This window comes from Ascidiella aspersa, chromosome 7, assembly GCF_963924565.1.
Source record: "Ascidiella aspersa chromosome 7, kaAscAspe10.2, whole genome shotgun sequence".
NCBI lineage: Eukaryota > Metazoa > Chordata > Ascidiacea > Phlebobranchia > Ascidiidae > Ascidiella > Ascidiella aspersa.
Window position 1 is genome coordinate 24,284,841 of NC_139453.1, and position 13,470 is coordinate 24,298,310.

The 13,470-nt window shown below is 35.6% G+C and overlaps 1 protein-coding gene across 1 annotated transcript; it reads right to left on the minus strand.

Moving 5' to 3' along the window:
- Positions 1-4,463: 4,463 nt before the first annotated feature.
- On the minus strand, positions 4,464-13,270 carry LOC146138584 (beta,beta-carotene 15,15'-dioxygenase-like). Its single transcript, XM_083394611.1, has 12 exons — positions 13,180-13,270; positions 12,555-12,666; positions 11,458-11,604; positions 10,607-10,803; positions 10,093-10,261; positions 9,645-9,780; positions 8,753-8,925; positions 7,407-7,504; positions 6,701-6,863; positions 5,950-6,046; positions 5,317-5,475; positions 4,464-4,487 (listed from the first exon to the last, which is right to left on the minus strand). The coding sequence occupies exons 1-12, from the start codon at positions 13,268-13,270 to the stop codon at positions 4,464-4,466; spliced, it is 1,566 nt and encodes a 521-aa protein (XP_083250737.1).
- Positions 13,271-13,470: the final 200 nt, after the last annotated feature.

Consider the following 13,470-nt stretch of genomic DNA (forward strand, 5'->3'; position numbering starts at 1 on the left):
AACATTAAACAAAAAGATAAAGCTTTGAGAAACTATTTAGGCAATATTAGTCGTTGTTTCTTTTTAGCTTAATCGTTTGATTTTTCGCATGTTATTTTGTCAATATCGAAATGACAACACTTTTGTCCTAATTAGCGATTCTTGTTTAGGTGAAGTCCCCAAGTGGTAACAGGGAGAAGTAGGTTTGCAAAATTCCCGGGAATTTTCAGAGTGGAAACTTTCCATGGAAATTTTGGGAATTAACGGAAATTTTGGGGAATTTTCGGAAATTTTCGGAAACTTTTAAAACAATCTTAGTTTGATATTGAAACAGGAAAATAATGGCCTTATACTGTGAAAACAACACTGACCGGTCTGGGCCAAAATATCCCCAGCTTACCGTAGCTAAATCTTTAAAATTTGTTGTTTTGTGAGTTATCAAAGTCGTTGTACTAGTTCAGGGGTCGGTACGGGCCGTCAAAGTAATTCATCCGGCCCGCCGCCTATTTGACAAAATAGACACGAGTATATTTCACATACTTTTTGACTATTTTAACTAAGTGAGTTCAAAAAATTTTCCCGCTACGCGCTGATCTTCATACATCCGGTTGGTTTACGTTTTTTAATGTCTTTTCAAAAGATTAAAGCTTCTTTACCGTTGCGGCGTGGAAAGCTGACGAGTGCGTCACGGACAAAGAGAAAACGTATTTAAAATTTTTTGTCTTTTTTTAAACATTTTATTATTTTCTGCAGCATAATAAAAACTGGAAAGAAATACCGGTATACCAAAAGAAATGTGCTCACTTGGCTCGCCAGGCCCAGACTTTTAAAAACTTAGCAAATATTGAATTAGACTAACCAATAAAGTTATCTTGTTTCTTCAAAGTAATTTCATTACGCTTTATATTAGTAGTATGGATGACGACGTGTGGACTCGAATTTTAACCAAACAAACGCTTTTTTTCGCGCTTTGCGCCAACACTTTACTGTCTCCTTAAATGTAATTAAATACGTCTTTAAGTGCAAAAAACGATACCCGCCTGATTTACAGTTGTTCTAACATTTTAATAACACAATTCTTAGTTAACTTATTGTGCGGTCCGCAGAGATATTTCTAGTTTGGTTTAGGCCCACGACTAGAAAAAGGTTGCCGAGGCCTGTACTAGTTGCTGCCGGATAGCATGTCCTCCTGCTCGTCTAGAAATGCTCAAGACAGGTTTTTAATATTTTTTCTGGTTAATAAAATATTTAACCAATGTTTTAAACATAATAAATGCCAAATTTGAAAATTCCCCAATATTCCCATTATTCCCGGGTCCTTCAAAATTCCCGGAAAGTTTCCTGGAAAGTTTCCAAAATTCCCGGAAACTTTCCACCCCTTTACAACCCTAGGGAGAAGTGATACGAAACGGACCTGGCGAATTCGAGTTGGGGCCAGATAAGTTCAACCACGTGTTCGACGGTCACGCCTTTCTCCACAAGTATTGTAAACTTTTGTGATTCGGCGTAAGCCTTTCTTTGTAATTTGTCGTAAGCTGTATAGAAGACCTTGGAACAGAGATATATGAAACCAGATTAGCCCATCTATAGTTGGTCAAAGCGGTGCTTCATAACCTTATATCCCACTTCAACTGATTATTTGTCAGGGGCCGCAATTATCTTGGCGAGAAATTTACGGCCAACCTAAAAAATATTTGCGGGCCACCGGTAGATGCACTGTTTGAACTTCTGTAAAATACCTATATAATGGCTGATATACGGTTTACTTAGAATATATTATAATATTAAAACATATACATATTTACCAACAAAACACGATATTTACACTTCATTCTTTCAATACGACTTTGGAATAACAGCAGTTCAGGTTCAGTATAGAGCAGGGAAAAGTACATTACACTGGCAAGTTCATAAAGTCGAAGCAGTTTAAACACAACCACCAACACCAGCGTTTTCTTTATGGAAGCTTCGGAACTGCTTCCTTCACGGATCCGTGCAAGAACATATTTTCAAGGTAGAATTGCATTGAACTACTTATTTGGCAAAATAAATGTATTGTGCCTATCCGATGTGTTGATTCAGTAAAGTGCTGCTTAGTTTTCCCTTCACAGCGTTTTGTTTTAAATCGCAGAAATAAACTCTTTGAATTTAAATGTTTACCTTATATTTCAAATATTATAGAATTTCTTTAGATCAGCCTTTCTTAACCTGGAGTAAATTTACCCCTGGGGGTAAATTTCCACACTTTGGGGGGTAAATTAGCTATCAATCAAAATATCCACAACAGCTGACGAGACAAAATTTGTGTTTTTTGATTTAGCTCGGCAAATGTCGCACTTTTTCTAAAACCACACCAAGCTACATGCACAAGTGTGTCAAACGTAGACAGTAGACGGAGATGTTTAAAATCGTCCCTCATTTGTAACATCATAACAAATGCTTTTCTGAGGTTGCATTCTACAGGCCAAATTAGAAAGCATATCCACTTAGAAACACAAACAGGCGAAGAGGCTTATCGCTAACTTGTCATTATGAATGCATTCCCCGGCGTAGGTGCCCGTTCTGCTGCATTCTAGCACTTTAACATTGCCTATAATTGTCTTTTAAAACATTGCCTATAATTGTCTTTAACATTGCCTATATTTTAACATTGCCTATAATTGTCTCCAAAATGGGGTCGCAATGTAAATTCTGATTACATCTTATTTCAATTGGGTCGCTTATTTCAAAGATTGGAGACCACTGGATTAAGGTAACGTGTCTGCGAGCGGTTTTGAAAGTTCCGATACACTTTTTGAAATTTTAGTGCTGGTTATACATGTGATTGCCTAATTTTGTCACTGGGTATGGCCTAACTGGCCAAGTTAGTTTATTGTTTATCTTTTTAGTCCAATTATATGATTAAGGCTTTAAACAACTCATTGACTGATTATTATAGTTTGTAAAAATAACAAAAAAATGTATTCTTAAAAATGGCATGTCCCAAAAGAAGAGAAATGACCAGAAAAATTATTTTAATTTTGAATTAATATATCTTATTGAGAATGGTCTTTAAGTTCCTCAGTGTGTCTCGTGCGTGGAAACATTTTTAAACAGTACCATGTAACCGGCTCCTTTGAAAAGGCGCCTAGCAAATTCTCATCTAATTATGATGAGCAAAAACTGGAGTTTTTAGTCAAAACTGTCCAGTCTGAAATGAAACAAAATAGACCAAACTGGAATGTTTTGACAACAACTCGTTGCCAAAAGCAAGGGAACCCGTCGGATTGATTACCATTCTCAATAAGATATGTTAATCCAAAATTAAAATAATTTTTCTGGTCATTTCTCTTCTTCACCATCTCCTCATGCGTTTCCACCTGCTTCGCCTACTGGTTTGCAAGTGAGGCGTTCATCCAGAATTCATAAACCTCCTTCACGGTTTGGGGATTGGACTCATTAAAAATGAACCCTTAAAATTGTTTAATAAAACGATGCTTTTTGTTGGGAGTACAGTGTATTTCGTTATTTAAAGGGGAAAAATGTGGTAAATTTGTGCCATTTACCTTATTTTATGTTATTTATTACGCTATGTTTATTTGTGACATGTTATGTTGCAGGTAATGTTTAGTTAAAATTCAGTTAATAAAAACCTAGCAATCCCTATAGGTCACCACAGTGTTTTTAAGACACAAATCGCAATATGCCATATGGTATGCAAAGCTCTTATAGGATCATTAGATTTTTTGTTTAAACGGACAAAAACATAGTAATAAGGGATCAAAGTTTGCGCGGACCGCAACATAATTGCATTTTTTCATAGTTAAAGTGGGCAAAAACATAGTTAGATAGGGGCCATGACCCAGTTGTTTTTTTTAACAATCGTTAATATAGCTTTAAGTAGGCCGTGTGAAAATGTTTCGGAGGACGTTCTCACCAAACCCCTCAAACATCTTTTTCGAACCCAAGGGTTCGACTTAACCCTGGTTAAGAACCACTTACTTAAAGCCAACCAAGTAAACAAATACAGAATACAGTATCTATTGGTATTTGCGAGGTCCAAACTACAACTTGTACAAAGGGCTTAATACACTGATAACACTAGCAGAAAATTCGCCATATCGAACACGATCTTTGTCAAGTGAAATAAGAAAACGGTAAAAACTTTGACAAACAAAACACGCCACAGTTCTTGAAGGTGGCGAATTGCGCTGCAAACGTTAACAACAACAAACAGGGATGTTATTGCTCAAGCTGCGAAGAAGGGTGAAGCACAATATATACGAGGCGCATTATTAACACGGTACAGTTGCTGTCCAATTGAATACCACTCAAGTAAACACGCAGAGGACACAATATAGAACAGGCGCGAAAAACAAAAGCAGAACATATACAAGGTATGTAGCCTGCCTATACCACCAGTCAGCAAACGCAACACTGCTGATATGAATTTTATCGCGACAATTGCGCGAAGCGTTAGTTTTAACCCTAAAATATAGTGTTTTTTAACAATTACTTCCAGTGTCGACCTAATAAAGGGGCACAAAATATTCCGCGTGTGTCGTTACTAACAAACTGACATAGTTTTCAATTAGAAAAGCCGAATAGTTTAACGATGCATTACATTTCGCAATGACAAACCGAGTGGTAGGGTATAGTTTAATTAGCTTTTTAAATTATTATTTTCTGTAACGTTGAAAGACATGTTATGTAATGACAAAGCTATCAATAATGTTTTCTCAACTCATTTTTATTATTTTATAAGATAAACCTTGTTCTGCTGTTAGAAAATTCGTTTAAACTGTTTACCAGCGCTTCCGTACTTTAACTCAATTGACTTAACACATGACTAGAGTGACTGAATGCACATGTCTGAAACCATAGGAAACAATAACATCTCTTGGCGGAAATCCATAAATCATCAACAAAAAGCTGATAATGATTATTCCGATCTATTTGAAGTTTCAGTAACGTACATGAAAAAAATATGGCGTGTATCAAAAACGTGAAACTTTTTTCCAGACATGTGTTAGCGGTAATCAGTCAATTTGTACAATTGAAATATTAACGCGTGTATAGTCGTGACTTGAGGTTATTGAAGCGTTTTCGAACCACCACGTTTTGAACCAATGGTAATAAATAAGTTATGTTATTCTAGAGTCGCTTCTGTCATATATACCGAAATGCTTCGAGAACTTTAGGTGTTTTTTGAGTTTCTTAGTCCCGCTTCTCGTGGAATTGGCCGTGAAAGGAAAACGACATTAGCGATGAAATCTGAAAAAAATATATAAAAATCACCATTAAATAGAAACGCGTTGTTATACATGAATGTTAAGCTTGACGTTTTAATTTCATTACCTGGGCTCTGGCTATCTCCTTAAAGCACCTTGCGTCCAGAATAAGCAAAAACGCCCGTTTGTTTTTCGGCAGCGCCACGACCGTCGACAAAACGATGCCGTCATCTTCTTCTGTCGAATTCGGTCTTGCAACAAAAATTGGCTCCGATGGAACGCAATCCTGCAATACATTGTGTATTGCTATAGGACCATAGGTTACTTTAATATTCAGTGATATTTTGAAATAGAATCCACATTCCTACTTCTTTTTTGACCATATTTATAAAATAGCACCATGATAAAGTAAACGTAGAATAACATCGTTTCACCTATAAGTTTTTATTACGGTATACAAAACTATTTCCTGAAAAAATTGATGTTTAGACTGTTTATAAAAACAGATAAAAAACTTAACATCATTTCTTAAAATTTTTGCAGAAATATATATTTCGCCTTATGAATAAGCATCATCAGTTTCTTAATTCGAATGAAGCAAGGAAATTTCTTTTAGATGTTATTGTCTGCGGAGATTCATTACCCCCGTAAGTGTTAAATCTTAAAAAGTGATCAAAATGTAAAAATTTGTCATTTAGATTTTTACTTGTAACCTAATGTAGATATATCTCTCTCTATGTATATAAAAGAGCGTATATACCGGTTCAATCCAAAGCTGGACTTGTTTAGTATCCGCATCGGTCTTTACCAAGCATTCCAGTTTACGTTTGCGTGATTGGCCAGTCGAATAGATGTACCTTAAGTTATAACTGACATTAATTGTGAAGAGTGTCGTAAAAAAGATAATAAAGTACGACTATATTCTTTCATTTGGGCCTGAATACTTCAAAAATTAAACAATATAGGTTCGAGTGGGTTTGCCCCCTGCACCCGAATTGCGCAAAGATAGGCATAAACAGGTGTTAGCTGCATACCTGTTTTTCACGGGATTAAATAAAAAATAATTGGAACCACATTTCAAGCTTTTTAATATCGAATGTAAGTTTTTAGTCGATTCAAAACCTGAAATTAAATAACTTTAGTAAATTGTCCAAATGAATAATATTTAGAAAGACATATATAGTGTAAACGTATCATTACACATGAAACTAGATAAACTGTCACACCTAGAACAAAGTATGATTTAGAAATAGAGTATAGTGTCGACCATCTTCAAGTATAGTGTCGACCATCGATTATGATACACTTGTAATCATATATCGTGTACCTTCGAAATAATATCACCAAAAATCAACATGGTCATGCCGTGAGTTGTTATTCTAGCCAGGCCTTGTTTGCACTAAGATCCTTATTAGGCTAAATGATTTCGGTAGTAACATTTCCGCAGGGACTCGGTATACAGGAAATAGGTGATTGGGTATCCCCGATGAATTTTGTTTGCCTCATTTTACCTGTATTTTTTACCGTTGTAGTTATAATTGATTCGTGGCAGCTCAACTTGCACATCTGACCTCAACTCTTCATCGAATAATTCGTCAGGCGTTAAGAATACTGAGCCGTCTTTTCTAAACACAGCCTTGGCCGAACAGCCTTCTATCCCCACAAGATTGACGCCTATATGTAAATGTGCATATAGTAATATACTAGAAAACACAAGACGACGTTTCTATCAAAAAGTATGATTTTATTTTGTTTTGCGTACTATGCTTACAGACATTTCAAAACAGAGCATAGCAAAGCTTCGGTTGCGCATCGCTAGAAGAGGTTGTTCCTACAGCACCTCAAATTTAAAATTGCCGTTTGTGAGGTAATGTCCTGGTCTATCTTATGTTATTACAATTGATCGATTAAAAATTTGTTGCCTTTTAACTGACTACACGTTCATGATAATTAGGTATAACTAATTCAATTAGTTTTAATGGCTTGTGTTTGAATAAAGCACAATTTGCTAAATTTGGAAAGGGATCCAATGTTTTTTTATAATTGAGAAACTATTTCTTTTCAAGGGTTTTTGGTATAAAAACATGTGAATTGAATCAATAGTTTTTAAGCCGTTTTGATGGCAAATTATGATCTTATATCGCTTAACCTGGAAATGACTTGGTTTAATGGGCTTAAACATAAGGCGAATTTAACATAACATGACTTTAAAAATACCCTTTTTGGTCGATTCATGAATGTTTAAGGGCAGAATGAAACGCTTGAAGGCAGCAGTGTCTTCGTCGGTTTGCCAACTGCTGTACTTTTCCAGGAGTCTAAAAGCAAGGCATTAGTTGCAGACAATTCTGCTCAAGCAAGGCTGTCGTTTTCACCGACAAGTTACTGGCCCTATAGATGAACTTTTAATAATATAGACAGTAAAGTATGTTACAGTATTATAAGTCAATAGCGCAGGGTTCGGCAACCATTCGTATGCAGTGCGCCAGTTTATGAATAATGTCAAAATATCAACAACTAGCGTGCCAAACATTTTTCTATGTTTGGTTTTCCACTGGCAGCCAGGGCTGCGGAGTCGGTTGAAAACAACCGAGCCGACTCCAGTCAAATGTGCGATTTCGTAACTAAAATAAGATGGATATTCATCAATCCCTTCGTGGGGCTTACGAAAAATGTGCCACCATATGCTATTTCACCTTAACAATATACAGTTTGCTGCCTTATTAGTTGCGAAATTTGGTACTGCGCATGCCCACACATCGGACTCGGGCCAGAAAAAAACAGTCTTTCCCGAGTCCGACTCCGCAGCCCTGCTGTGATCTGACATCTAATTTACGTATCTTGGGAGACGCCAATAAACCTAATTTCAGAAGTTAAATTCTGTATGGATATCCTAACCCTGCTGAAAAAACAAACTGTCACAAACACAATACTGTGTTCGCTATTTAAACCAAAAATACTTTGACGCTTTTCAGAAACTAACACACGTGCTTACTTTTAATATAGAACACTGCATATCGAACTTGTAATGTGTGCAACCATTTAGTTAGCGCATTTGTTGGTGATGTTATATGAATGTCAATGATATGGTAGTGATGTAATGATTGCAATTTCTTAAGGTGATATAACGAGCGAGTTAAATCATTTGGCGTGCCATGCAAAAACTTCTCGCGTGCCAAAAGTGGCACGCGTGCCAGGGGTTTCCGGACCCTCCTATAGATAGACCACAAGATTCACAATTTAACGCATCACGTTTCTTTAATATTTGTTTTCATCGTCAATTGACATTTGCGCAGATTTGTCCTCGCATGTTATTGCTGTTACCCGTATAACCACCGATAAGTTGTAATATACATCATATAAGTTTAAATGATTAGCTTGAAAGACATCTAACAGTACACGTAACGAAAAGTATTTGAATTTCCTTAAATCGAATTTCACTTGAACATAATACTTGTGTAAAACGCCAGCCTTGATAAAAATATAATAAAGTATAAAATAAATAAGTCTAACAAAGATATTGGTAAAGGGCAAATGCCAACGAAAGTGCATTGTAACCGACTCACAGTCTGGGATCGGTCAGTTTCTGGATTTTTGAATGGCAGCACATGTCGACCACCAGATATTTTATTTCGCCCGATGACACCTCGTAACTGTTTATGAAATGGAAGCATAATTGCGGATCGATGAAGTATTTTGTCGGCAGTTGAATGCCGGAAGCCTTGTCAATGACGTGAAACTGAAAAATGTGTATGTTATTTTAGTCCCAATAAAAATGTAATCTACTTCTAGAAAAAAAGATAGTGCCGCAACAAATGGATTAAAATTCGTACTCCAACATATTCTATCTGCATTTAAGGTTACCTCGTAACAGGTCAGAATTTTGAGCGGCAATTTTGTCTTAATTGCACTCTAAAATATAATAGTTGTGCACATTTAACTTCTATAAAACATACATAGCATATTTGCAACAGTGCTTTTAAACGGCAAATAATAACGGTTCTCGTATTTATTAATATAAAATCACTCTATGTTTGAATGTGGTTTGCGCGAACTTTTAGCGTTATTTTTGAATTATTCATTTGCGATATGCTCAATAATAAGAAGTATAGTCATTTCTTTCTCTTATATAAAAACTTGCAAAATGTTAAACTAATAAGGATATAGTGGTGAAATATTATATGAAATACTGGAATATTTATCGAGAATAAAACGCACACTTACTAGATTAGTTATAACAAAGGCTAAGTTTCCAATTGACTATATGCGCTTTAAAAGCAAATATATAGTGTTCTACATTTAATGGCATCAATTATGTGCTGAGTAAGGCTTTTGTCTAATTTGTTATGCTTATAGATGTTGTGTATTCTATTTAGCTCGCTATAGCCGCAGATAATATTCATAAAAGAAGGCTCAATGTATCTGTGTTTTTTTTCGAAAAGCTGTTTAGTTTCTTACATGTGGTGACACTTTCTTGTTTTCTTCAAATGCACCAGCAATTGGCCCCCAAGTAGCAGTTGCCCACATCAGTTTGGTTAGGTTCATTCTGACCGGCTGATCATAGAATACGATGTAATTTTCGGTTAGTCCAAAGCTAAATAAATATGTTGGTGGTTTAAACGAAGCTACTATAGCAACAGGCCTTCAATTTTAATTTTTACATGGAGATAAACATGCTTTGGTCTAAGTGACATGTATTTTTTTATGGTAAAATAGAGGTTAAACAATGACGTTTTACGTTTATCGAAAATTTGTGAGGTAATGATCACACTTCTACCATTACTGTTAAAACAATTTGTTGCTGTTATTAGAAACCTATTATTAAAACCGGACATAAACACCAAAATTGCCTTGATTCAACTGTTTCAAAAATATCGTTCTCATTGTTTTTTTACAAACAAATTACCTGTGGTAATAAGAAGGCGACAATGGTGAGTCGATCTGTATTTTGGAGTGTAGTTGAATATTGGAAAGGGGGTCTTCTCCTTGCATATCGGCAACAGGTATCTTTACCACTTCGTAGAATGACTTGCGACCAAAACTGATTCCGACGTTGTAATAATCTCCATTCGTATCTAAACGAGCATAGCCTTATGATTTCAGAGTTAACAACGAAACTAAAGCAAATTGCTTCGTAAAAGTTATCCTGTATTTAACAAAAATTTTAAACAAGAATCAGAAATAATTTTTAAACCTTTAGTTTTATTATCACTATATTCATATGTCGTTTTGAAAAAAAAAATGCCATACTTTAAGTCACCGAAAGAGTGTTTTATACTTTTTCACTAAACATGCAAAATAATTAAAACGGCTTTTTCGACTGTTGCATACGTCTTAAAGTATAGGCTACATAACCTACTAGTAACTCACCCTAAAAACACAAATACTATACAATCATCTCGGCCGACAACCTTACTTACCGTAATGCGGATGAGCAGTTGCAACAGGTAGATTGAGAATTCGCCCGAATTCCTCGAATTTTATCGTGTCCAGAGTTTCCGGGTCAAATCGATACGCAATGGCACGATCAGTGATGGCGTAATGTGTGTTGCCCATTCTTGTAACGTTGACGTTAATGTTGTCCAAGTCTGGCTTTGTGGTGAGCACTGTGAATATCCTAAAAAGTCAAACAGTTTTTTAAGGAAGGACAACTTAATAACACATAGTGCCGCCTCGTAAGGCACCCAAAATAGTCCTCCCACAATTTTCTTTTTTTAAAATAATGATTTTGTGGCATTATTGGCCGCTATGAAAAACAAGCATGCAGTGGGATTCGAACTCACGACCTTGACATTTCTTGGATGTTCGCTCTATTGAGTTACGTAGGACAAGAGAAAAAACACAGTTGAGAAACGGCATTGCAACGCTACCTACTGCATTATAATTTACCGTGACAATTACAAACTCACATGCCTATTATGCATCTAGGACTATCCCCTTTAAAGTCGTCATATAGCTATTGGCTAGTAGACAATAATAACTGCTAATCTTTAGAACCACAGGGTACATCATTAGGAACCGAAATCAGTCGACCAAAACTTTCTTTGAAACTAAATCATAATCTGCTTTATGTTTAGGGTAACTTAGAGCAGAGGTGGGCAACCTACGGCCCACGGACCAAATTCATCCCGCCAATCAATAACATCTGGCAGGCTACCTCTTAAAAATAATTTGTTATTAGACAGTTCTCATTTGTAATTGTAAACCACCAAAATATTCTTTAAATTTCTACCGAACATTTAGCTCGTGAAATGTTCATTAGTATTTCCACCTTGAAAATATGTTCTTGCACGGATCCACAAAGGAAGCAGTTCCAAAACCACCATAAAGCAAACGCTGATGTTGGTGGTTGTGTTTAAACTGCTTCGACTTTATGAACTTGCCAGTGTAATGCACTCTTCCCTGTTCAATGCTGAACCTGAAAACGGAAAATTGAACTTGATAAGAATTTTTTCTTTATATTTATATGCGGCATATTAGGAACCTTTGTTTAGGTTACGTATAAACGACGTAACATTTTGATTAGGTTGGTAGTAGAAAAGTATCATTAAACATGGTGCTCTCAAAACTGCATTCTTTTTTTTTATTTAACCTTACATCTGTTGTCAATTAAACTATTACGTATAGAAAGAATTTTCAATAACTCTGTAAGAGCCTGACGAAAACTCCATATATCTGTCCTGTTGTTACTAATAATTTTCACCATACCAAATAGAGATCGACCGATACCCATTTTTTCAACCGATACCGATTTTTTAATATACCTGGTGTTCAAAAACTGGAATTAATTGAAAATAAAATCCTAATAATGTTTTAGTTTATATACCTTTGGTAATTATTAAACTATTATTTTGCATATTAACTTGGCGTGATGCTAAAACCAAAATTTTGGATAATAAAAATTGATAAGTTGTTTGTTGTACAGGAAAATTGTGTTATATTTTTGTACTAAAATATCGGCAAAAGTATCGGCCTACATTTACCGATACCGATATATCGGTAGAAGTCAAATATTGGCCGATATTATCGGTAAACCGATATATCGGTCTATGTCTCATATATAGGTGAAAAACAACTAATGTTTTTCCGTAAAAGTTGTTTTAACCATCGCTTTTAGGTTATTGGTTTAGATCAGGGGTCGGAAACCTTTTTACCTAAAGGAGCCATAAAAGCAGAGTACTTTTGGTTGAATTTCGATGAAAGTCATATAACATGTCTTACCATCTAGTTTGAAGAGAACTGTTTGTCCTGCTCTTATTTAAACGACAGGCCAAATTAAGCGCGAAAAAGTGCATTGGCTAAGTTTACAAAATAAAAAAAAATGTTTTGGGGACTACTGTGTTAAGCATAGAAGAAAGAACAATATACTTGTGAAGAAAGGCGTGACCGTCGATAAGATGGTTGAACTTATCTGGTCCCAACTCAAATTCGCCAGGCCCGTTCCTTATTACTTCTCCTTGCAACCAATCAGGAATTTTTCCTGAAAAAGAACTCGTCATAAGATTATACACTGTATAAAGTAGGGCTGCTCAACTGGCGAAATGGGGACTTTTTTAGTGTTATATACCTTATCCGTCTCAGTATTTACTTGGCAGTGTAATTTGATGGTTTTTTTCTTGGCAAAGAATTGCTGCTGTTCATTGAAAACCCCTTTCTATGTAACGGACATTACAGAATTCACAGTTGAAGCGATGGATTTTCAGTTGAAGCGATGTAAATGATACCGTATTACATTTTGTATAACTGTAAATTACTTTATGAGAGTTATAACGGACAAAAATTTCACCCTTTTATAACTAAACCTTTGCTAAAAATAATTGAGTAGCCCTGGAATAAAGTATCAAAATGGCCCTAAGTTTGACGTTTAGGTGTACATTATAATGTATTAAAGACAAACTGATAAGTAATATCGGCATAGGCTACTTCTTTGTAGTTTTGAAAAAGAAATTGAACTTTCCATTAATAACCACATCAGTTAACATTGATAACCTACCGATGACATGGCATTCCTTGTTTTCAGCCTCGTCACAGGTTACAAATAGGCCTCGTTTCTCGGAGGAGTCTGACGGCTCAGAAATATCCATCAAAAACGATGTATTTTATAAAATAAATGTTTAGCATAGACTCGATCGTCTATTTAAAATATCAAATTTACACTCATTAAAATGTTCGACTTATTAAAAGGTTGAGATCTACTGCGCCTAAACTACACTTTTTCCAACAACAACTATATGTTGAAACACGACGTGTTCGCGCTCTGCACACGTTTTATTTGCCTTTACTT

Bases quoted from the DNA above. Each gene is read 5' to 3' on its own strand.
- LOC146138584 (XM_083394611.1), bottom strand. From the start codon at position 13,270: ATGGATATTTCTGAGCCGTCAGACTCCTCCGAGAAACGAGGCCTATTT. The intron at 10,804-11,457 runs GTGGAAATACTA...TTGACTTTTTAG, and splicing joins TGCAAGAACATATTTTCAAG to GATATTCACAGTGCTCACCA. The intron at 6,047-6,700 runs GTAAAATGAGGC...TTATAACTTAAG, and splicing joins TACAACGGTAAAAAATACAG to GTACATCTATTCGACTGGCC.